Source organism: Scaptodrosophila lebanonensis, unplaced genomic scaffold (assembly GCF_003285725.1).
Source record: "Scaptodrosophila lebanonensis strain 11010-0011.00,11010-0021.00 unplaced genomic scaffold, SlebRS2 tig00000024-arrow-pilon, whole genome shotgun sequence".
Classification (NCBI taxonomy): Eukaryota; Metazoa; Arthropoda; class Insecta; order Diptera; family Drosophilidae; genus Scaptodrosophila; species Scaptodrosophila lebanonensis.
In genome coordinates, this window is record NW_022060538.1 from 4,054,933 (window position 1) to 4,080,702 (window position 25,770).

At 37.7% G+C, this 25,770-nt stretch overlaps 3 protein-coding genes across 5 annotated transcripts in view; 1 reads left to right on the forward strand and 2 right to left on the reverse strand.

Moving 5' to 3' along the window:
* The window catches only part of LOC115620625 (serine/threonine-protein kinase 32A-like), a 49,176-nt gene extending 42,278 nt beyond the window's left edge, over positions 1–6,898 (reverse strand). Inside the window, exon 1 of the mRNA XM_030513954.1 lies at positions 6,591–6,898. The gene's annotated coding sequence lies outside the window, so the exon portion shown is untranslated. The remainder of the gene's footprint in view (positions 1–6,590) is intronic.
* A 9,358-nt stretch (positions 6,899–16,256) lies between these two features.
* LOC115620580 lies at positions 16,257–25,623 on the reverse strand. 3 transcript variants are annotated; one of them, XM_030513882.1, is made up of 8 exons: positions 25,416–25,623; positions 21,403–21,525; positions 21,221–21,329; positions 20,378–21,157; positions 18,261–20,166; positions 18,073–18,199; positions 17,696–17,841; positions 16,257–17,635 (listed from the first exon to the last, which is right to left on the reverse strand). In XM_030513882.1, exons 2-8 carry the CDS (start codon positions 21,504–21,506, stop codon positions 17,379–17,381), a joined length of 3,429 nt encoding a protein of 1,142 aa, XP_030369742.1. In that variant the 5' UTR covers positions 21,507–21,525; positions 25,416–25,623; the 3' UTR covers positions 16,257–17,378. The 3 variants fall into 3 exon arrangements, with proteins under 3 accessions (XP_030369742.1, XP_030369743.1, XP_030369740.1); XM_030513883.1 differs by having other exon boundaries at positions 18,261–20,163; positions 25,297–25,623; XM_030513880.1 differs by having other exon boundaries at positions 25,297–25,623.
* On the forward strand, positions 21,809–24,547 carry LOC115621941 (uncharacterized protein DDB_G0284459). The gene has a single exon (XM_030515787.1). It carries the CDS (start codon positions 21,887–21,889, stop codon positions 24,464–24,466), a length of 2,580 nt encoding a protein of 859 aa, XP_030371647.1. The 5' UTR covers positions 21,809–21,886; the 3' UTR covers positions 24,467–24,547.
* Positions 25,624–25,770: the final 147 nt, after the last annotated feature.

The window sequence follows — 25,770 nt, forward strand, 5'->3', positions numbered from 1 at the left end:
AAGTTATATTGATTTCCATTGACACATACGCAGTTTGCAAAAGTTCTTATCGGCAGCTCAGCAGCTGCGGACTTATTTTTTTAAGTTGCAGTTGCAATTGGAATATCCAATAATAAGTGAACAACATTGACTTCTTCTGGGAATGAAATGTCAATGAAAAGTGCTTTGGTGCATCTTTGTAGCATTTCTAATGCTTTTCAGTTGCAACGTTTTCTACAGAACTCTGCCAATGCGTTCGACGCAAGTCCATAAAAAATTTCACACTCTGCATTCAACAGTCGATGACAACAAAGTCGTTTGCAGAAACAATTTTTTCGATACTGCTCTTTGAATGTAAAAAAAATGAATTTGAATTCAAATGCAATATTCTGGTGGCAACTTACGAATGCTATGCAACATGCACAAGTATATGATCTGATTTATGGCAGATTCCTAAGTTGCAGCTTTTGGTTTTCTACTTTCACTTATTTCCTTATTGCCAAGCTTTCATCTGTTTACAAATTTGGCTTAGGCAACAAAGACGTATGTTTATAGCTGCTTTTTTGAAGTTTATTCGGCAACTTCTGCTATATTACAAGTAATTCAAAAATGAAATTAGTTGTCTAGGCCGACAAATAGAAATATCTCGCCTTTGAGATTTCTGTTCATCGTCACTATTGCATAGTGCGTGACCAAAGTAAATATTCTTTTTACCCCATGTAGGTGAAGAGTAGAAAATAATGTGCAGCTTGTATTTATTTAGTATAATAATTGAGCTGTTAGAATATTTTTGTTTCCACAGCCATTCTGTAAACATACTTGTATAAATAAGTGTGGATTATTTATATGCATTCGAAAAAGTGTGGGGGCGCGATGATGGACATCTTGCTAACCAATTCCGTTCTCAAAACGATGCAGCTTAAATAGTCAAGCTGCTGTTTAATTTACGTTCGTGAGTGATGGGGACCCTAGGCCATGGCATCAATAATACGGAAGTGTTGCTCATTGCTTAAGCTGACATTTGAGGGCCATTTGGTAAATTAAAAGCCTGCAGTGCGACACGACAGGCTTGTGTAAGCGCCTAAAGGATCTATTATACAAACATACACAAACACACACACAGACAGGCCCACCCTCCGCTTCAGGAAATGGAAGCCACTTAACTATTTACACGTTTCTGCCATTAATTTTGCCCTTTGCGTCACTTAAGTCTACCAGCAACTAGTTGCAAATAAGCTGCAATTGGCTCATTAAAGTGCAACTATTATGGCAGCCGGAATGTGCAGTTTAATAATGGCCAACACACAGGAGACAGGGCTGATTGCCATTTACCGTTGAACGTTTTGCCGGAACAGATAGTTGCGTATTCATTTATGTACAATAATTATTTATTTATTTTAACAAAATCAACATATTGTGCTGTTGTAACAGATTACTATAAAATGTTTTATATTATATTATAGAATAATATTGTGTTAATAGTTAATGGACGTGAAAACTTGAATTGCCAAGTGTATAGATTTAAGTATAAAGAACTTACGAATCCGAGCCAATTATAAAACTCATAATACGTCATAGAACAAACGCCTGAAAAGTGTTCCGCAAAGGACTTAAAGAGGTTTTTCATGTTATTTAAAAACTTGAATATTTATTTATTTAAAATATATGGACAAAGACAACAACAGCAATATTTGTATTTGTATTGTGTCCATCCATCCACGCTATCTGGACTGCACAATAGTTAAACCCCCCAAAACGCCTCTCCCCGGCGGCGACAGGTGGCAGCCCCACCACTGGGATAAGTCGCATCTGGCCAATCACCAGGTCGACTGACAACTACATGATTATGGAAACTTCTACAAGACAACTGAATCCAAAAAAGACTCCCACTACTTCGATGTCTGATGTCAAGGATGGCGCTGGAACCCCCAAGGAAACAGACGGGATCGGCAGACCTGAAAAAAAAAATGACGGCAACCTGGCGGCGGATGCACCCTTCAGGAATTCTCCCAGACACAACAACACCACATGAGACACAGCCAGACAGACGGCTAGAAATAGAGAGTGTTAAGATTGGAAAAATGTCCTTGTAGTAGCCCTAAGCTCCCAAGTGGAATACAAAGGAAATATAAAAAAAAAAAAAAAATACTTTGTAAGGATCATAAGATCTATGATTTCACATTCTTAGCCTAGATTGATTGAAGTAATAACTTGAAACTCATTTGAGCTTATATTCGATTGCGTCTTGGAGAGCTTTAATATTCGCATATGCGGATCTTTTCCAAATTACCGTATAGATATATTTCTAGCTTCCTTATTCGCTTTGAATCAGTTTGCAGCTCTAGACGCATACGAGAATATTTGTGCACGAGTACATTATAGATGAGAGCCTGTGCCAAGGAACATTCATAATGAACACATTTTGCATACACTAATGAGATGCTTGGCTGTTTGGCCTGATTTCTGAACCGTGAATTACTGACATACATACATGTCAATTACTTATATCTACATATATATGTCGTAATACTCTTATAAGCACAGCATCTACACACACACACACACACACACACACACACACACACACACACACACACACACACACACACACACACACACAAATGCACGCGCCTAAAAGCATGCTAAACTAATTATTAAGTTGCATTGGGCGCATCACACGTGGCCTCTCGGAAATAACCGCGCACTTCAAGTGTAAAAGAGAGTGATTTAGACTGAAAATTGTGTGCAGTGGCATAACACGTTCCTACAGCTTACACAATTTATGCTAATTAGGGAGTAAAATATTATGTGTAGCTAGACAATTTTACAGGCCAAGTGACACGCATCAAGTGGGTATAAATATGCGTGCGCGTGTGTGTGTAAGTGTGAGTGTGTGTTTGTTGAAATTGACAGCTTTTTAGCCTCATCAGCTTTGTCTGCACTTCAAGTAGTATTAGAAATTTCGATAGCTGACATCACTTACAGCTGTGTCTCGAGTAAATGGAAACCAATTAAAACGATGAGCCATTTCTGGCTTTTAGCATTTGGGAGGTAATTTGAAACCCAGTCAACAAACTGCAAAGTCGTCGATTGGGCCAAGTTCTTACAAATATTTGTCCAAATAACTCGACTGCTGCCATGCCATTTCGAATGCCAAATGACTAAGTGTAGTGTTTGTTTTTCCTCTCGTTATTCGCTGTTCGTTGTTGTTCCTGTTATTATGCTTATGTACTATACAGTATACGAGCTTATGCATGGGTGTGTTGCTGTCTGTCTCTATCGCTTTCGGCGTCGTTGTCGTAACTAATTCGTTGCGTCGCATATTTGAATCTAAAACGCTGGCAATTAACTTGCAACATGGATAAAAAGGCACTTTGATGCGGTCGTTGGTTTTACGACACCACTGGGCCCAAACTTTCAGGGTAACTACATATGTAGTGAGTGTTCGTATAAAGTGGTAAATCATTTAGATTGATGAATGAACAGTTTGCTGAATGTGGTAGAGCAGATAAGGTTTTATTACAGCTACTGTCTCGCATCATGCAGCTCATTTATGTTGTACGTAAAAGTTTAAACAAAACGTTTTATGCTTAGATTTCGAAAGTTTTCTTTTAATTACGGCTTCGTGCGGTTTTCCAGCAATGGCGCTGCTCGAACAGCTAAACCAAAAAAAAAAATCAATTTTGAAATTTGTTGGTCATTAGACACTACCTTTAACACTAAATAGTCTAGTGTTTAGTGTCTAGTTTCTTTACTTTAACATTTTTTTTTTAATCCATGCCTTCTGTACTGCCTTCTATTGAACCAGTCAAGACTGTAATACAATTATTGCATACACCTTCAATAACACTTAGCCTTATGTAGCCTCTCCATATTTTCATTTTGTGCAGAAATAACAATTCTGTCTGTTCACGAACGTACTTTTGAGACCAATAAAAGGGATAAATTGTATTGAAAGTCATCATAATATTGCTTCACCTGCCTACTGGAGAGCGACACATTTATGGCCGACAACTTTTTGCTTACATTCCACTACTTCAATATGCTTCAATGCCCCTCAAGTATAACATCACGCAGACCGTCACCATCCCCGAATAAGTATAATCGTAATAAAGAAAGAAAAGAAACTTCCCCCGATGCTATCAACAAATCGAACGGTCATAAAAACCAATCAAATTCAATATAAGCGAAAAATGTGTCATAAAAAGGAACGAGCCACGTTGCTGCTATTATATTTTTTATATATACTATACATATTTATTTGTATGTATGCATATACTCGTATAACGAATTCAGTTTAATAGTAAATTCCTCCAGCTACTTGTAACATACAAAACAGTCGGACACGTATGTTTCATCGATCACGTGCACAGCATCACTTTAAATGGTAAGCGTCCGCATTAAAGTTTTAAAAAACACTGCATAGCAGTTTGAGAGTTGACTTAAAGATTTTTCTTAATACTCCATATAATGAGCTTACTGTTAGAGCTTTTACCGAAATTTACTGCTTAAAGCTGATTAAAACACGAACTCTTAAATACGTTTTTTTCAGTCTACTTGTATGCGTGCCTTGCGAGTCTTTGCGTGTATGTGTGCAGAACAGAGTTAAGCCAAAGCAGAGTTAAGCAACAACAACAACAGCTGCTAGCAGGGCTTGGTCAGCGATTCATTTATGGCTTCAACTACCTTTAAAATTGCTCTATCACTTATAAAATGTAGCTGCCAAATTAGAGTAAAAATTCAAAGATATATTGGGCTGATGGCAAATCACCGATAGTGGGCAAGTGGGCGATGCATCAGAAGAAAAAAATACAAGCTTCTAGATACCAAGATTGGTTATTCTAGTTCTTAAACTTTTCTAGATCCGTGCGTTCATACAGACAGGCACACAGACTCACCGACGGAGATTTCTATCGACTCGTCATGTCATACTGATCTTCTCATACACGTCTTCTTTTGTGTGTTACATGTACACTTGCTCAAAAGTAGTATAATCTTATACCCTTTAAGTATAGGTCATAAAAATAGCTACAGCTACAAAAAAAAAATCAAAAAGCGAAGCTGCATTCTTTTTCTCCAAAGGGCCACTACATGGTCTCATTGAAGAAGGTCAGGGGCTGCAACATCTATGCTGCGTCACGACTTTCAAACCAGTATTTTCCATTTCTTATCTGTCATCTTTTATTGAATCATTGGAAATATTATTCGTCTCACACTCTGTTATTTTCGCACATCAACTCAGTCTTCACAGCCTGCATCGCCAATGCTGCTGTCATCTAAAGACAGTACTGAAGTCGCTGAGATAACAGCTAACCACTCACTACACTCTAAGTACGTAAAATAATTGGTGTTTGGTGTTTTTAATACAACAACAACAACAACAAACAAAACAAAATATTCAGATCATTACGGAGGAAAGTAACAGTAGTGCCTGGTTACAAGAGTATACAATGGCAGTGGGTGTTTGTATTAATTGTCCGAGCTATTGAGATAGCATTTTCCAGGTCGCTCTTTGCTTTATCTGAACAGGTCAGTTATTTGGATGACCATTGCTATTTAAAATTCTGGATAAACATTTTTCATATACTTGTATGTATAGTATTCTCTTATTAATACCATAAAAATTATTTGGGCAATCTTTAATTTAATTTGTTAAGAACATCTTGTCTTATATTCTTAAAGAACTTATTTAATAAGGATTTATTAAATGCGCTTTAAGTATAAAGAAGCATGTCAGTGTAAAAAATTTAGGCATCGTTCCGTCCATTGTAATTAGGCTGTCAAGAGTAACAAAAACAAAACGAGGCCACAAATGAACGCCCACTTCGGCACACTAATTTCGTCCTAAACGCTAGACATCAAAGCACCGCAAAAGTTCTTGTTAGTCAAGAGCAGCAAATCTGTATGAAATGCTAATTTCCTTTCCACTTCAATCTACGTCCCCGGCAGTTTTTGACTTTTACAAGCCTACACTTGAATAAAAGCAAAGCGAAGCGGCAAAAAATTAATATAAAAGAGAAAAAATAATATCCTGTGTGAGGGCTAACAAAAGAAAATCAAGCACGCAAGGGGAAATGAAATTTGTGTGTAAATTAAACTATAAATTATATGCATTACGCATACGCACTGTGTGTTTCGTTTCAAAGTATGCCAGCTCTTACTAATGATGCAGATTAATCAGTAAAGAATTGTGTGTGTGTGTCGCTCTTGATTAATGTACAACCCTTGGGCATATGTGAGAAGCTGACACTACAAATCGCCTAGATCTGTAACCTGACCTGAGCCCAACATGACGTGCCAAATAAATCATTATTTCATTGTATTTGGTACGCAGGACCCTTTTACAGATACATAGTATACAAGTATATATATTGTGTGCGATTGAGCAAATTCAATTAGCGCTCTGGGGACAGGCACGACAGCTGCCAACTTTTAAACACTCGATGTCCTTTGTTTTCCTACGTGTATGTATTTGTTGCTTAACAAAGTGTAAAGTGCCGCCAAGTCTAATTAATTTGTGCATAAAGTATTTTCCCATTGACTTAACACATACATAATTTGGTATTGGCTTGCGAACACAAAAGTAAAAAAGTAAAACAAATAATACGCACGTGTTAGCTTTTCCATCTACTTTTGTTTGTTTATCTCATTGATTGACACGGGCAGGAACGGAATTCTCACATTTTTCGCATTCTATTTGTTCACACGCACACAATTTTCTTTTCGTTTCTAAGTTTTTTTTTTTAGATTAGCACCAGAGTTTAAGTCGCTTTAACCTCAAGATAATGCCGTTTGTCTGTGTGCTTGTTTGTAAGTGATATTTATTGCCTCCAAAGCACACACAAAAACACGCAGTGGGTTTCTGATTTACGCCTTATTAGAGTTCGCGCTATACGCATAGACGCAAACAATCACCGACTCGGAAAGCTAGTTACAGGAACCATATGGCTGAATGGCCAAAACAAGACTGAAGCCGACGAGCGTTTAATACTTGGACTAGCCTGTGTCTCTAGAAATGCGCAAGCGCTTTGGCCACAGAGGCAACTGCAAAAGAGCGGCTTTAAAGTGGGCCTTGGGTAAATGTTCCAACTGCATAGACGCCCACATAAAAGGCCGTGGGTTTGTACTTGTACTTTGTTTTTATGCTTCAAGTGTTTATGGAAATTTTTGAGCTGAGCGGTAAATGCAAGTTCTTGAAAAATGTAATAACTGCAAGCACGAGTAATGAAAACCATCAGTGGCATGTAAGGATTTGGATTACCCTTTAAGCTTCAACTTTATTGCATTCAGTGTTGGCTTCCGTTATAATGTGGGACTTTCAACATGCTGCGAAAATTGGCAGCATTACAACAAGCCGGAAGTTGCGCTTTAAAATCAATTTGTGTTAGCCTGAATGGCTCCTGCAGGGCATGTAAGTGACAGTGCAGCAGTCCTCAATACATTACTAACTGCTCTGTTAGTATAACTTAACTGTTGTTGTTATTGTTATTTTGACCAACGCCGTCACAATACAGCTGAAAATGTGGCTGTTGTGTGGGCGTTGCTTTTACAATTACGCGCACATCCGTCTGACATTTGTTATACAAGCGCACGGATTTCAGCGCAGTAAGTGTTTGGACATGTTCCAAACAGCTCACATTTATCGGAACGTGTGCTAATATTTGTGTAAGTTGCTTTTAAAATGCTCTGCCACACGGAATGCCAACTGCTGGCGCCTGTTAGGTATGCAACAAAAAATTTATTTGGCAGTGCTTAACATTTTAGCAAAAGAATGGGAGAGAAGCCCCTATGGAAAATACAATAAGTTGAGTAAATGTGTCTTGGTGCTGATTTTAGAGCATTTAAAGATACCAAGCTTGACCGTAAACCGTAATACAACTATAATTGGGATGCCTTTAAAAGTGTTTTCTTTGCGAGCTTGAGTTATTTCAAATTCTTTTTATGTTTCTTAAAAAACAGTTACCAACTTTAATTCAATCATAATTGGACTGTTAAAAATTAATAGCTTCTCATTCCCTTAATACAGTATACAGTATTGCAGGTATTTGTAATCATATCTTTTATACACGTATGTACAAGTATATGCATCACCATTCATAAGATTTCTTGGTAACTCATTAATTACATTTTGAAAAACAAAGCTCATATTTCAATGTTTGTACGTCTAAAAGACCAGACACTCCCTACCATTCACAAATTTATTTAGTTTATATAAATTGGGGCATATATGTTATGCTAAGCAGCGCGCAAGATACATTTTTGCGCATAAATTTAACCACATACCGGTGGACACATGTACATATATGTATACTATACATACATACAAACACAATTACACTTACACAAGACATGATAAAAAAAACCAAAACCATACGAGCGACTGCAAGAGTGCGATAAACAACACGTCACACACTTTTGGCTCCAACAACAGCAAAAAGCTTTTGTCGGTAAATGTTTTGTCGTAAATACATACATACATCTGTACATATAGACTCATATATCTGTATTTGTGGATATGCATAGAGGAAGAGACGTGAATCAAGTTTCGAGTCATTTCAGAGGCAATGAGTGACATAAGTGAGACTTGAAGCGCAAAGCGGGGCATGCAAATGCATCATTGTTTTTGCGATAGTGAAATGACACAATGGCAAAGGCAGTCCCAACACAAGGGACACAATTTTCGATGAACCACTCACACACACACCCACACACAAAAGCCACATATAGTATAGTTGTGTTTTTATTGGTTTTGTTACTGTAGCTGACGCAGCCTCCAAACAGACACACAGACAACAGGGCCCTGTTGGGTCGACTAGAAAGGGAGGCCGAAGGGTGAGGGACAACAGCAGTGCCGTGCATGTGACTGTGAAATGTTTCATCCATAAGAAGTTGACTGTGAGTGGAACAACAGCAGCAAAAAAAAAACACACACACACACAACCGAACAAAAAAGCACAGAGCATACGTAATTTGAAAAAGTCTTAGTTTTTCTATTTGTTGTTGCCTAGACAAAAGGTATACCTAGGCGCTCACGTACCACTGTGAAGCATCCATTGGAATTACTTCACAAAAACAGAAATGGAAAGTGAAATAGAATGGCACTTTGGACACTCTTTCTCTCTTCTTCTAGTTTGAGTTAACTTTTCGAAGCCTGCAATATTATTAAAAGAATGGTTGTATTTTAAATTCGATTCTATAGCATAATTATGAATTAAACTATGCATTCAATTCTTTAATCTCGTGTTGCCTAGGTACTAGGAGAGTCTATATACCAAGTCTTGTCAAGGTACACTCAGGCGTTCATCCAGACTGAAGAACAGCCGGACGGACATGTCACAATCGATTACTCTCGTCATGCTGATTACGAATATATGTACGAGTATATATAGTACATACATAGCTGGTCAACTAGCAATGCGATACGTGGGAAATATATTCAGACCTCGAATACTATGATTTTGAAGCGCAAAGAGCCAGAGGGCCCCATTGTGCGGCGCACACGTGTTTTGTGTTCCGAGAAATAGCGTATACGTAGCACAAAGGAAACTAGCTTGGGCGTCACAATAAAAACGTAATTAGTTTGCTTTGCTTTACTCTCCCTTTATTTTTATTTCTTATACTTACACACACACACACTCATTTATTGTCCGACAATTTATTATTATTATTCTAAATGTGAACTTTTTTTATTGCCAAGAGGCAGCAGCAACAATAGCAACAGCAACAACAACAATATCAACAACAATTTCAATTCAAGTGTCACCCATAAAAGTGAACTCAGACGCGATTTACGGTTATATGCACAATAGCTGTAAATTACAATATGACACATTGTCAATGTGAAGTCTGTCAGCTGTTTGCGATTGCGAATTTGCACAAACAATTAGGCAGACCAGACGCCCTCGGCGCATCGCGACTGCTTCAGACATGGGTGGCGGGGAGGCCCATGCCATCGTCTCAGATGTCGTCACATGCGTCGCTGATAAATGTCAAAAACATAAATTAGTTAAATACAAATGTCTGTCTCTGCGTCGGCGTCTATGTCTGTCTGTTTCTGCGCGAGTGCTGATGTTTGTGCTCATCCAAGCAATTAGATTGACCTGACTGCGCAATTAAAAGTAGAACAGTCAGATGGCAAAAGTTAAACGATTGGCCTGCAATTACTTTAGCCACCAACAAGTAATACAAGTACAGACGTAATTGTCGCCTACAATCGGGCATCGTATGTTGAAATGCACCAAAATAAGGAACCAGAAACATCACTGCTAGCGAAAAACTGGCGACTACCGGAGAAAGAACAAGAGAGAACGCTACAGTCGAGCAAGCCCGACAGTGTAATACCCTGTAATAATAATAATAATTTGTATGTACATATATTTTTAGAAATAAGCAATTTGTTGATTCATAAACTATGTTCCATTGAGAATCATTGAGACGGACAGACGAGCAGATAGCAGACCGACCATCGACAAAGTGAAAGTTGTTTAGCGAGCATTTGTTGGAATATATAGTACGAAGTGTATAAGAAGTACAGCTTCAATTACATAGTCATCTGAGGTGCTCAGAAATTTATAAACTTTTGTTTCGTTAGGGGGTGTCCAATATTGGTAATAGGATGCATTCTGACATGCCTCGCTTGAATGTACGTCCGTAGAGCGAAGCACGTGAGTAAACTTTTCATTTGACCGGCCACGTTTTATGTTCGTTTGTGTTATTTGTCACTGCCTTCAATGTTATCATCACCATCGCCATCAGCAGCAGTGCGTGCTATTGTTATTTTTGTTAATAGCATTTTACGTTATTGTTCTTTTGCTGACCGGGCTTTTAAGCCCAACAACAGCAACTGCTCTGACAGGAGCGAAAACACGAAGCCAACAATAATAACGCACGCGATACATAAATGTTAGCCACAAGTGTCGGTTGGGCCAGGCATAAAAAACAATGTACACACAATACGTTTGAACGATAAAAATTCCGGAAAATCCACACACACATATGTTTACTTGTATGTACCTTTACTGAGCGACAAGACACGACACGTCTATTTGCTTTTATTGCTGCTAAAAGCCAGAGCTGGTTGGTTGGCATTTTGTGGAAGCAAGGAAGCAGAAACAGAAGCTTTATAGCAAAACATTTTAAAGCTTTGTTGTGGTTTTTCTCCGACCCTAGCAATTATTGTAATACCCTCTATCCGAAGGGCTACAGGAATTTCTCGAAAGTTTAAACGCCACATGTTTGTTACAGACAGAACCCACGTTACATATTTTATACATATATAAGATTAGTAGGACGAGACGAATCGATATGGAAATGTCCGTTTGTGCGTTGGAACACCAAACTTGGTATGTAGACATCTATAGCTAGTACGCATAGCAAGTTTAGTTTAAGCCATGTATAGGCTCTTTATTTTATACAGCTGAACGATTGATAGGATAGGATAGGATTGCCCCCCCTATAAAAAATTTTTCCATATAAAGTCGACCACACGTTCATTACTATGACGCACTATTTCGCCTTAAGATGGATCTGCGTTGGATTTGTTGAAGTTTTTTCATCGATTATATGCATAAATTATTTTTTAAATGAATCGGGCATTATTTAATCAATATTTTAATTTTTTGGCCCCCCTTTGGTAAAAGCTGGCTACGCCATTGGTCAACATATTCTAAAGCTTAAGAAGCCACGTTTATTTTAGTTGACCGACTTTAGCAGAGAAAACGTGAATAAAGGGTATTCAAAAGTCGGACATGCGCGATTTACTTGTTTTTCTTGTTGTTGTTCAAGCTTCTGCTTGTGTCATTGTCTTTGTTGCCATTGTAGCGGCAACTGCAACAAGGCTGTCAAGCAACATTGTCTAAGTGAATGCAACAACAACTCAATGCGTCTTTAAGTCTTTAAATTAAACAAAGGGGGACATTCAACATTCATGAAATGTATGGCCCACAGGATTGTGCAGGTAAAAAGTCGCAACTAATTCGTTTTAGGCCCGAGTTCATTGAAATAAATTGTAGGCAGCATTTGAAGCGATGTGGCATATAATTTTATAACATATTTCAGCTGAGCTACCAATGCTAATATGGCTTTCATATGCAGATCGAAATATTATACAAAGGTCAATTGTGTTTTAAATATGTAAATGACGGCGTCTTGCCATCTTCATACATTTTGAAAAGTTTAACTGTTGCTATTCCGCCAAACGGTGCACCGAAATCTGTATGGAAGCCTTTCTCCATAGAAAAAGAAAAGGGAAGTTCACTTTAAACTTTTCCCTTTTTGTTATCTGTGTAACCTTGGGGGCTAATATTTGTGACATAAAGATTGTTAAAGCGGGCTAAAATACGAGTTTTTTTTTTTGTATATTTAAAAGATACAATAATGGATACTATCCATATCTATGGATATTTGTATCTTCTAAAATGAAACCATTATTCAAATGAATTCATAGATAAGGTTTCTTAAAGCATACATAAGTATGTTTATTTTTCATTGCTAGTATTTTCCACAGCCCTGGAAACAGTCGCAACTACAATCGAGCGAAAGTGCAACTGTTGTAAGTGGTAGAAGGTGGGTGGAATGGAATTGCGAAAAGCTAAGCAAATACATAGTATGCACTTGAATATTTTACGCTAATGATGATGGTAGCAATATGGTGGCAAGGGCGATAAAAAAGACAATATTGCTTGCACGTCAATAGAGCCATAACTATGGAGACGCAAATGCGAGCATGATATAAACCCGTATAATATAAACTGAGTTTCATTGCTTGCTGCACTCGGAGATTTATGAAAGTATATTGGTTGACAAAACTGTGCAATTAATTTTAATTATTTCAAATAAGTCACCATACATATTTAATGATGAGTATACTATACATATGACGCTGTTCCACGCAGGCGAACAATATCATACTTTGGACTTGAGCTTTTTAATTAGATATGTATGAAAACTTGTTAGACGCAGCGAATAAAACTTCTTGAGAGTTTCCGTGGAACTTAACGTCTGCTGTATTGCATGAAAGCTGGAGGGAGGTGTCAGGACGCGCACAGACTTATGTGTTTACTGGCTTATGAATATGTGGTTGAGGAGGTTGATCCCAAACTACCCTGCTTTATAAAATCGTAACATAAATATATGCTAATTTGTATATCTCTTTCAATGTTTTATTTATTTATTATATTATTTATTTATTATTATATAAATTTATTTATTGTACCCTATTTGCTGTTTGTTGTTTATGATTATAAATAAATAAATGCGATCTAAGCTCAATAGAGCAACATATAGTATATTACAACATATACTATAGTATTCTTGTATAAATATTATTTATATTATAGTCGGCCAGACAGTCGAACAGCAGACAGTTGTGCATCTAGACAAGATTAGCAGTAAGTAAGAATTAGCTGGCTCATGGTTAACAAAGAAGTTAAGACTACATAAATGTTCCGAGAAAAGAGTATTAGAAAAACAACACTAAGGATGGTCTAAATTAAGAACGTTGGAAAACCAAGATGAGGATTTAAAAGCTGGAGCTTAATCCACGAAGGACAACATGTAAGAATTGCTTTTAGGCCTCTTCATTTCATATTGCACAAACCAAACGCATTAATAGTAGTTCCTCTTTATTACAGGACGGGACAACCAAAGGAAGTTAAACGCGTTTTTTATAGTGCACAGATTGTTAAGTTCTTCAAACTTACACGCATAGCCTTGCTTACGATAGTTGAGACGTGCAGGTGGAAACTCAAGATCCTCGACTGAGAAGGGATATATTTGTGATTAAATTCTTGATTGTCATGTCTTCTTCCCTGATAAAAATTGCGGGTTTTAAACATACATTTTTCATTGCAAATAAACTTTTCAATCAACCATCGCGCCTTCTAATTATGCGTAACTAAGCTCTCCAGGGAAAGCGTTGCAATTTCTCCATTATCTTAAATTAAATATGCAAATGTGGGCAAATGAGCGGCTGGCGCCCAACATTACGTGACATACAGACATTCCTATATACTCGTACATTAGTACAAAGTTACATCCATATATCATCCTATGAATTCTTATTATTGATTTTGTCTTTTAAAAATGGCGCAGACTAATGAGATTGAGTCTGAAAATCATTGACATGTGCCTTTATATTTGATGACTGCTCTTCAATAAAACCACGAGTACAAATTTAACGGCAATGCTTTTTATAACAATTTAGTGATGTAATTTCGTTTCAACGAACTTAAAGCATTTTCTCAAACTTTTGCGTTGCTATTGATTATGCATCATAAATTTTAATGCCACAATTATACGATGTATCATTTCATTGATTCTTTGGAACACAGAAAAAAATCTCAAACCAAAGTCCACAACCGCAGATGAAAGTCAATAAACTTCAAAGCGTAAATCCCATCTGAAGCATAGGCCTTAAAATACGAGCATGTGCAGGACTGCCCATGTGTATACATATGTATGTGTGTACTTTCATCATTCCGTGGACAAAGTTCGTAGAAGTGATTTATATTTTTCTTTGCGCTAGCATAAAATATGTCGGATTATAAGCTAAAGGTATGCTTTGTTTAGGATCCAAGCGAAAATAAAAGAGAGCGAGCTCAAGGAAAAAGTTGAAAAGTTGTTGAAAAGGCTACGCAGGCACAGGCACAGTCTCAGGCAAATTTGTCCCTGCTTGCCACACTGACGTGTACAAATGTATACATTTATATGAGTATATATGAATTAGTGTGTGTGAGTGGAATGTGTTCTTCTGCTAGCCTGAAAATATACTACGGATTTTGTTTTTCATTTGAAAAAGCTTACTTACTTAACCGTAAACAAAACGTAGCTAACGAAACAAAGAGGCATACATACATACAACTCACACACTCACACACACATATATCCTCATTCATGAAACGAAAACGGTAGCACAAATTGCCAAATAGCCGACAGCTACTGACCATAACAACAAAGAAAAAGAAGAGAGTCTCTGATGCCAGCCTTTAAAAGCGTACATACATACATACTATACATATGTATGTATTTTTGTAGAGCAGATAGACAACGAACGGAATATGGGAAAAAATATGGGGTCTTCTCACATTTTGAATAAATCATTTAATTGCGCTCTGCCCAAGGCCAATCGCCAAACCCATGCAGTCATTTGAAGGACCAATGGAGAATGCAGTTAATCCATGACTGAGCATACACAGCATATGTAGATGCTTGATCTGTATGTCAAGATGAGTCGACATAGATATGTACAAGCAAGGAACAAGCCAAATTTGGAGTACACATTAGCCTGTTCTCGCTTCTATTAAAGGAGTTACATTCACTCTAAATTTATTTAATAGTTTTCAGTTATCTTCTCATCAATTCAAAATTGTCTGGGATCAAGAGAAGAGCCGGGGAACGTTCGTCTTTCTTTTAAAAATATTGTACGAATAACCTAACAACAATGGCCGTTGAGGGGAAGTACAGGCTTGGAATGTAAATTTGGGACCATTAATGGGCTCATGCATGCATAGAGGGGTAGATTAAAAATGATTTCGTTGGACTTTTGCTGATTGGTAAGAGAAAAATTAAATGGAATATTTAAATACTTCAGATGTAATACTCGAATAACAAAGTAGTATAAGAGTATATTTTTGTACCTCTAAGTTCAAACGCGCATGAAAATTAAATCGAAAATATATTTCAAGTCAAACAATTTCCTTTAATTATCCAAGGACATAGAATAAGTGGCATCATTAACTTCGTAGTATTTCTTTTTAAAACGATATCGATTTCAAACAACAAACATACTCCGGACTTTAGTTTTAATTTAATTTGAAAACTCTGTACAAATTATTTAAGTTCGCCAATAAGTAAAGCTGTTTTCCAAGCACTTGAGTTTTCGCTCGTCATAACTTTGTTTCATAACTTGCCAACAAGGGCAAGCGCGCGTTCCATCGATTGCTGGATATTTTCAATGAAAAATTGTTCATCTAACTGTTGAAACTTTTCATTTAAAGTGCATTTTGGCAAATGCGTCACGGTCGCGCTCTCTTTTGCGCCTTCGCAACATTCGACTTTGGCTGTTGAAGCGTTAAAGTAACAGAACGAAATATTTACATAAAATTATGCAAAACGCAGGCGAGCGCTACTTCAAATGTTCTGTATAAATGCAAAGTTGTTGGACGTGCTTGGAATTTGTATGCGTTTAGGGTTTTAAGTTGAAGGAATAGCTGTTTCTGCTGCCGGTGGTTGCTTATTGATTTAGCCGTATTCACCCATCTTTAAGTGTTTCGAAGGTATTTCATTGAAAGTTTACACTTTATTCAATTTTCTGCAACTATTTGTAAAATTATAAAAAAGAAGTAGTACAAAATTCTTTAAGATACAATTTGTTGGCTACATATGTGAATCGTTTTCTGGCTAAATTAAATATACATATGTATAAATATAGGAGTAATTATAAAATATTCTATAGATTGTTCAAAAGTTTTAGTAGACAAATTTTGTTGTTGTATTCAACTTAGAAGAAATAATATTAATGAAATGAAATATAAAAGATGCCTTTAACTTACAGAGCCACTTTTAAAGTTTCATTTAACAACAGTTCTATAATTTAACAATTTAATTTCATTTTGTATCTATATATATGGTTGCAAATTTCAATTCTAAATCCGTAAAAAATTATGATATTGTTAGGTCATTAAAGTATGTTTGTTTTCTTTTGCTCTCTGCGCAAGTTTATCTCTGGTTCATGCATATTTAAGTATTTACTGCTATGGCGCGTACAAAACATATTCAGTAAATTATACAAAATATTTTCTTTACAAACTAATATCAAAGTTTTGTTATCAACAGTTTAATTCGTGACTATTGCATGCAGCATGCAACGTCCTTGCTCTATATATAATATAGTTCTTTTCTATTACTTTTTCGGATTTGTATGTATGCATTTGTTTGTAAATTGTTTTGGCTATAAACAACGGTCTGGGTTTGGTTATCATTTGTATAAACATTTTTTAAGTTTTGAGTACTATTGCTATTAGGTTTATTTTTTTGTTTCTTAAATTTTTGTTTGCATATCTTCTAACTTATTTGCAACAAATGACTTTGTATTACGCTCTTATCACAATTTCATTTCCATTTCCAATTCGCTGTTATTAGAAAACATGCACAACAAAACTAGTGAGTGTTTCATGTATGTATGTATCTATGACGCATAAGTATTGTTTTAAATTTTCAAAAATTCGCAATGTAATTGTCAACTATTTTTACAATAAGTTATACATAGTTATGATTCATAATCAGGCTTTTCCGTTCTACAGATAGAAACTTCACATATGTCTACTACAGTTAAGCTCAACCTGAAATCAGGCAAATCATAAATAAAAAAATACAAATATATCCACGTCATAACAAAAACGTCAAATTTGACAGCTCTTTTCAGTTTCTTTGCTGTTGACGTTTCTATTTGTTGCATTGATAGGCGCATCGCATGAGACAACCATAGCTTCGGGCGATGTTGCTGGCGTAGTTGTGGTGACAGCTGCCGCTGGCTTGCTTGCATTCATTTTCGCTTTCACTTTCTGCAATAAAGCCTCAAAAGAGTCCTCCTGTTTGGGAGGGGCATTAACGGCCGTTGGAAATACATACGAGTGGTAGTTGTTGATACCAGCATTATCTAAATCCGTACACAGAGGTTAGCAAGACAAAGACAGAATGTAATTCGGTAGGCACTTACCCAAATCGGCATAGGAGGCACGACAAAAAGCTCTTCGTCCGCCAAAACTAATGTCATACATATTGATCTGAGTATTTCTGGCACTAGTATCTATGGCCGTGAAGGCGTCTTGCGCTCGTTCATAGGTAACAAACCCGTACTTCATGCTGCAAGGAAACGAAAGTTAATTTAGTTTATATTCTATGGTAATTAATACTCAAATCAAACATTCGCGATAACTGTTCATTTAAAAAACGTATGTTAAATAACATTGGAAAATTAAGACATTTTTAATATTTACGATATATAGTTCGATATAAACTGAGTATAATATATAATATTCCCAACTTGCGGTTGGACACGAAGACACAAATTCAACTATATTCTATATATCTCACCCATTTTCTTTGTAATGTATTGTGATTTGTTTGATTGGGCCATAAGATACAAATTTACGACGCAGCATTTCCTTCGTGGTTTCCTGTTCAATGCGGCCCACGTACACAATACGACGTTCCTCAACAGCTGTAAAAAGAAAGAATAATATGATAAACATAAGACTGGTACAGAAAATGATGAGACTTACCTGGTTGGGACACATTGCGATCAACAAAGCTACGACGATTGTTATTGTTATGGCTTTTGTTGCCTCCTTCCCCATAGCGAGTGTCCGAATTGGAGCGTGAACGTGAACGTCGCTGACGGATGGGACTGCGACTGCGATCGCTGTACTCCGAACCCGATGTAGAGGATGTGGAGCGTGTGTGTTTTTTCGAGCGTCGCTTATTGTAACTGGTACGACGCTGGCGCCTTTGCGCTCGCTCGTATTTTCCTGCCTCAGAATAGGAACTGGAACTAACCGAACTGCGATGGCGATGGGTACTGCGCGACGAATAGCCGCCACCTCCCACACTACTGCTATTGCCACATGTGGCCGACGCAACATCCATGTGTCGCAATCGTTCTATTGAATTGGAACGTGAATGCGATCTCGAACGGCAGGATTCTAAACTTCTGCAGCTTGCAGACGATGAGGTGCTCGAAGAACTTGACTCCTCTGATCCGGTAGAACTATTGCGACGCTTACGATAGACACAACGCGTACGATCACGCGACTTTCGCTTAATAGTGGGCAGCACCAGCAACGGAAATTCGGGCTGCAGTTCAGTTTGGGTTGCCATACTGACTTGCTGTTTGCGCACGCGATCCTTAGGCAAATGCATAATTACCATGTCTTCACCATGCTGTGCATTCTTATCAGTTGACTGAGGATCAGCCTCAGGGGTAGCTGCTGTTGTGTTCATATTCAGGGCACCACTTGTCTTCTTTACCACTTCGCATTGAATACTTGCGATAAGCGAGTTATTTAAATTTGTGGGGCCGTCGTTGCTATTGGAGATGTTATACAAAAGGACAGAAGACTTTAGTAGAGAGCGTGAATTGGGCGGCACTTTGTTATCTTTTAAGGCAACACTTATATGGCACGGTGGTATCGTTATATCAGTATTGCAACTAGCCGACACTATTATAATTTCCTCGTAGTCCGTATGCACCTTACTACTACTAATCACGACAGGCTGAGGTGCTTCCTCCGATTTAGTATCCATGCAATAGGTGTCCTTCACAATATCTTTCAATGGCGGCAACTTCGTCACGCGCGGAACCTTCGCTGACACACGTGAGTCCAGAATTTTGAGTTGCTGTGCACGCTTCATCTCCAGCATGCGTAATACCTTGTTCCTGGCCACCGTAATGGGGTCTGTGGGGGTCTCTGCTGGCGGCGCTTGATTTTTCAGACTGTTTACAATGCTGCTGATGGCTGCTTTGTGTGGCGATGGATGCACTTTTGTCGCTGCCAAGACTACAGGTGTTGTTGTTGCCGCTTTGCTGGTGTTTGTGTCCAGCTTGGCTATCTTATCGGGCAGCACTTCTGACTTTATGAAAGGTCTGGTGGCAAAAGTACCGCCACAACGTCGCTGTTTATACTCCTCCAAATTAAGTTTACGTTTAGGTGCATCAGGCGTAATTATCGTCGTTGTATTTTGTGTGTTTTCAGCTACCGGAAGCTGTCCATTCGGCAATGTTTCTTCATTAGAACAAATTTCATGATTAGGAGCAGCACCAATACTGTCGCGCTGTTGCTTGATCAGTGCCAAATTTTTGCCACCAATTCCCACACCTTTGCGCGCCTCGACATTGGCCTTGGCATTAGTAGACTGTGTTGTTATTGTTGCTGCTGCTTTTAATGCTTCTTGCAATTTTTTGGCAGCCGCTTTTGTGGACTTGACCAACGTTGTTGCTGTGCTTGGGGTTTTTGTGCCGACTTTGCGCTTGAGAATATCGCATTGTTTTTTATTCGGCACCAAACAAATATTTTTACTTGTCTTAGGCTTGTGTGTTGCTCCAACTACTGTTGATGTTGTTTTTCTGGTTGTAGAAGCCTCTGCTGTCTTGCTATTGCAGTCAATAGTTGAGGTTTGTGTTGTTTTCTGCTAGAGAAATAAAATATGTTTATATAAATAATTAAATATAATTTTTAGGGATATATTCGAACAATTTTAAATGAAATCTCTTTTTACATCTTTTTAAACCATATCACCGTTTATATAGTAGGTTCATTTTGTCAATCTCAATTATTTTAATTAATTTATTTTAAAGTTTTATTTCAATAAAAATCTCAAATTTAAATCTCTTCCTATTTACCTCTTTGATAGTATTAGAATTCCCATTAGACTTCTTTGTTTGCTTGGGACACCAGGATGGGTCATCTTTTACATTATCTATAAAGCTCATATCACTAGCTTTGCCTTGCACCCACAAAGACTCATCTATATCAATTGTCTCCACGTCAATGATCGAATCGTTATCATCATCAGAATCGATACTTTTTGATGATACAATAATTGGTTGAGGCAAAGTTTCGGATACGGCCAATACTTCGAGCTCCGCCTTATTTGAAATGGGCTCCTCAGAAACAGCAGCAGGTGGTTTTAATGAAATCGGTAAATCCTTGAGCCGAAGTGTGCACATATTCATAGCGAAATCATCTTTGGTGATGAACTCAGCCAAGTCAAAATTATTCGCGTCAAAATTATTTGCGTCAAAATTTAGACCAAAAGCATCGGTATCTGATGAAATTGTATTTGTGCTAAACGTTCTACTTTTGAGCTTTTTATGTACAGCAGAAGTGTGCACCACAAAGCCTTCTGGAGGCTGCATATGATCATCGAAATCATCATCATCATAGTCGCTAGAATGCGACTCGTAATCGCCTATGGACGAGCTGTCGGTGCGTGTGCGAAATGTCGAGTTACTGCACTCACTTGGAGCATTCTCTTCGGCATCATCTTCGATACATGATCGCTTACTGTCCACGAAGGCATCATCGGTCACACTGTCGCTTATGGCTTGATATACCGGTGAATTTATCTCATTGGCGTCGTGTTCGCTAAGCTGCTGCTCCACAAGTTCGTTGTAGATTAGCTGCGAGTGTTAAGGAGAGATTATAGCTATAGGCTTTGCCTCTACGCTTAACCGGACACCTACTATGTTTTTGCTGTTTTGTAACTCCTCCTCGTTGTGCTTCATCAAAAGGTCCTCCGTGGGCGACATGGGTAAAATTCCATTCAGTGTGTCCGTCAATTCCATGTTTATACTGTTATATTTTATTAAAGACATTAAATATCAGATTTAATTTTGAATGATCATAATTAAATGCAAAGACTTACTCTACATTGTCATTTGACCAGAAGTACGTTTCAGATTCGTATTTGTTAAAATTGCCCTCGAAAGCATCCTCTTGAAAAACGTTTAGCAGACGTGAGGAGTCCATATTATGAATTTGGGTTTTACTGCAATGATAAGTACGCAATTAATGAAAATTAATTATTTGATTTTTCCCAAATATATTCATAAAAAATTTTCCGCACATTTCGCATGATAAGACAAAACTTGGGACAATTTCTATAAGAACATAAATAATTTAGTTTATTATCAAGTTTTGCTACAGATTAGTATGTAATGTCTTTAACTTCGTTCAACTGTCACCCGAATTAGAAGCCTTATAGTTATTCCGAGCGTTTGACTGTTAAGACGTCTACACTCGATTTTTCCATTCAAAATTCCATATATTAAAAAGTTTACATAAGAAACGATTTCAAAATTCTTTATTTTACTATTTAGTATTTCAATAAAATAAAAGCTCTGGTCAATATGCCTCCTAAGGTTGTAACTAGGCGTCAACGGAAGGCAGCCGAAGCTAAGCGAAAGCAGCTGGAAGTAGAAAGCAGCAATACAGAAAAAGGACAGGAAAAGCTAGAACTAGGCCCATCGACAGCGTCTACGGTGGAATCAACTACTAAGAGAACGCAGAAGGAAGAAAAGCCACAGAACAATGATGAATTACCGCCTGACGATGTCAACAAGGAATTTAAGCCCACATCGTCTTTGACTGAAATGCTCACAGCACTCTTAGCGGAAAATAAGAGGAAAATCGCTATGGAGAGACCATTTAAGAGCATGACTTCGCTGGGTGCGAAATCATCAGTAAATACTACTTCAGAAGATGTAAATATGAAGTCCACTAATGAATCATCTGAAACGCCGACAGCTCTGAATCCAGAGCTGTTACCAGCGGGCGCGGTAACCTCCGATAAAAATAATAAAGGATTCAGTTCAAGAAGCATTCTTCCAAGACCGCCAAGCCCAAAAACATCTGCGATTTTATCTCAAATTGAGAAAAAGTTGTCGGAAGAGTCAAAAACACGAAATACAATCAAACGAAGCTTGATCGAAAAGGAAGTGCAGGAGCTGTTTCAAGCAAAAAAGAGAAATAGAGCTAACGAGAAAGAGAAAAAAAATCACGCAGGCACGCACAATAAAACAGAAGCAGACGATGGAGTGGGAACCGCAGAAAAACTTGTGAATAAGGAACAAGCTTATAAGAACAAGTTTAATGAAATAAAAGAAAACCCGTCCTTAGTACAAGAAGTGTTTGCAAACAGAGCACAGAAAAATAATGAAAACCATGTTGAAAAAATAGAAAACCCACTAATATTTCATAAGCAATTTGTGCATAAGATACAAAAGAATTCGGGCAACCCAAATGGGGAAAACAAAATTCCACCTCAAGTGCAAGGAGCTGTGGTACAGAACGCACATCAGAAAGAAATCAAGCCTACAGGAACGGATAACAAAACTAAGCCTATTGAAACCAAAAAAAATATGGCACTATTTCGAAAAGATAAGTGTAACACCAAGGAAAATACACAAATTGAACAAAAAGATCTGATTGTCAGGAAATTGTTGCACACAACAGCCGCTCTAGGACCTGATAAAATTGCCAAGAAAATTGTGTATCAAAAATCAAGCCACAGTTCTAGGCGCATAACAGGTCGTCTTCGAACAGTCTCTTCTGGGAGATATGTTACATTAAAGCCACAGCCAAAGTTAAAAGTAGAAGAGCAGGACCCGCGGCCGGACATGAAAGTTGGAGAAAAAAAAACGCAATGTACAAGAGAACTTACAAAAGTACTACTGGAGAAAAAAGAAAAACGGCTCGAAGAAGAGGCTCTTAGAAAACTCATGCAGCGCAATCAACAGACCTTGGAACGACCTGTTAAATCAATTATTTCTGCCAGTAATGACAAAAATGTGACAGAAATCGAATTAGTACGAAATGACAGAGATTCAAAAGCAGTTAGCAACAAAATATCTTACCCAAAGCCAGCAGATTCTGGTCGGAACACAACGGAAGAGTTGACGCAATACATGGAGCAGAAGACTAAGCAAAAAAAAAGCAAAAAGAAGAAAGGTAGTAATGGATGCAATATAGTGGCAATAATAGATCACAACCAGTCAAATTCACTTAAAACCACCGTGAAATCTCATCAGCCAAAAAAGAAAGCATGTGAAAAAATTGCTAGTAAAATACCAGTATTGTGCAACTCACTCAAGAAAGCCATCACACCACCTCCACCTCCTCCACCGCCCCCAAATCATATAAGGACAATAAGGAAAAGTACCATCGGTATTGGTTTTTCAACTTTCTTTTCGTCGGCTTCTTCTACTGAGGCCTTGAAGGACCAGAATCCTAAAAAGACTGATAATAATAAGCAGCTACCAACGACTCCTAAGAAAATAGAAGCAGCTACCAAAAAGGCTGGGCCCAAAATTTCAGCAAAAGAAATCAAACCACCTTCAGCAACAACTCAAATACAAACCAATCAAATTGCAAACGCTAAGAAAATTAAACCAATACCTGTGGATAACAACGGCACAGAAGCCAAGGTTGCGTTCATCAAGACTGAAGCATCAAAGCTTGAAGAAGTTAAGGGTGCAGATGCCACAACTCCAAAAACAAAGCCTATTTTTGCTCGAGAACCGAAAACAACTCCTCCAAAAGTCAAATTCACTCCTTATTCAAGTTTTAACGATGCTCCTGCAGATCGAGATGTCTCAAATGACGGAGATAATAAGCAGACTGATGTAACAGATGCTTATTATCCATCCCCACCCCAGCCAATTAAAGTCTTTAGTAAAAGCGGATACTTTATTATCACAGGCACCGACGCTCAAATCGAGTCACAACTGATAGATTTAACGGAAAATAATAATTCGAGTTGGAGGTGCGTGATGATGCCTCCGGACGTGTGTGACAAGGTGGATCAGCAGCTTAAAGATCTGGAGAAGAACCGTGAGCAAATATTGCAAAAAATGCGAGACAAACACAAAATGATAGCAGCAAAACACGAGAGACGTGTAAAAAAAACACGAAAATATAGTAAATACTAGATTAAAGCACCACTACTGGGGGTTTTAGGAGTGTACCTGACAGAATCGTTATAATAAATAAATAGAGTTATACAAAAACAATAATCTATCAACACGTGCGCGCACATTTAAAAACATTGAAATTGAGCGCGAACCGTTCAACAAGTTGGCAAGCCCCGATGTGCAGCGAATAAACGCAGCAAAAGGGAGGGAAAAAACAACGTGCCACGTTTTTAAAAGAAGCAACATGCTGTTTTTTTTTTCAACCGGTATTTGTATAAAAGAAAAATTGTGAGTAGTCCTTTAAGAAATCAAACGAGAAGCGTAATTAGGCTTGTCTAAGCTTTGGCGAATATTCCCATTTTAATTTCAAACAAATCTAAGTACATTAATAACAATAACAACAAGCACACGGGAGCACACATACAATACAAAACCAGATGTGCGGAGCTGGTTCTGTGCATGTATGGGCATACATACATATGTATGTATGCGTGCGTTTCGCCCGCGCCAATGCTACCACGTGTATGAATATGTATTGGTGCCGACATGTGCTTTTTTATGCCTAACAACAATCACATTTTTTTATTGATAACTATCACCTTTCACAAGCACAGACACACACACCGACTATCACTATTCAAGCGTTTTGTTTAGAAAGCTGTTTTCTTTATAACAGCGAAAGATGAACCGTCATAGTTTTGCCACTACTATTTCGGGGAATTAAGCATTTGTATAGTCAGACTGACGGCAAACATATGTATGTGTGTATGTAAATTGCACGCCGAAGCGCCCTACTATGTATGTACACATATGAATCCGTTTGGAATTGTATCTGAAGCCTTACACACCTTATTATTAAATTTATGTTTTGGAATAAAAGTGTCTTTCAGCGTTTTAATCACTTCAAATTGCTGTACTTTCTATTTAAAGTTCTTTGCCGCCGTCTGTTAGTCTTCTTTAACCTCACATGTTGAGCGCCGCGTCTACAACACATACACTGGCACACTCCTCTCACAATTTATTAATTTATGGTATTCAGCGTGTGAGACAACAGTGCGATATTTTTAATATAACGAAATCCCGTACTCTAATTCACTACACGTTACTTTTAGTTTATAATTTTATGAATCACATCGCAGCGTAGATTGTGTTCACGTGGACCACGCAGTTAGTATGCAAGGTGGAGGCTAAGAAAGAACTAAAAAATACCACTACCGTCGGCAAATTTGCGCACAAAAGGAAATGTCAAAGAGCTAGAGAGAGAGGAGCACCATCAAATCGTACATATCGTTTATCGATTGCTCGGGCTGTTATTTCAAACA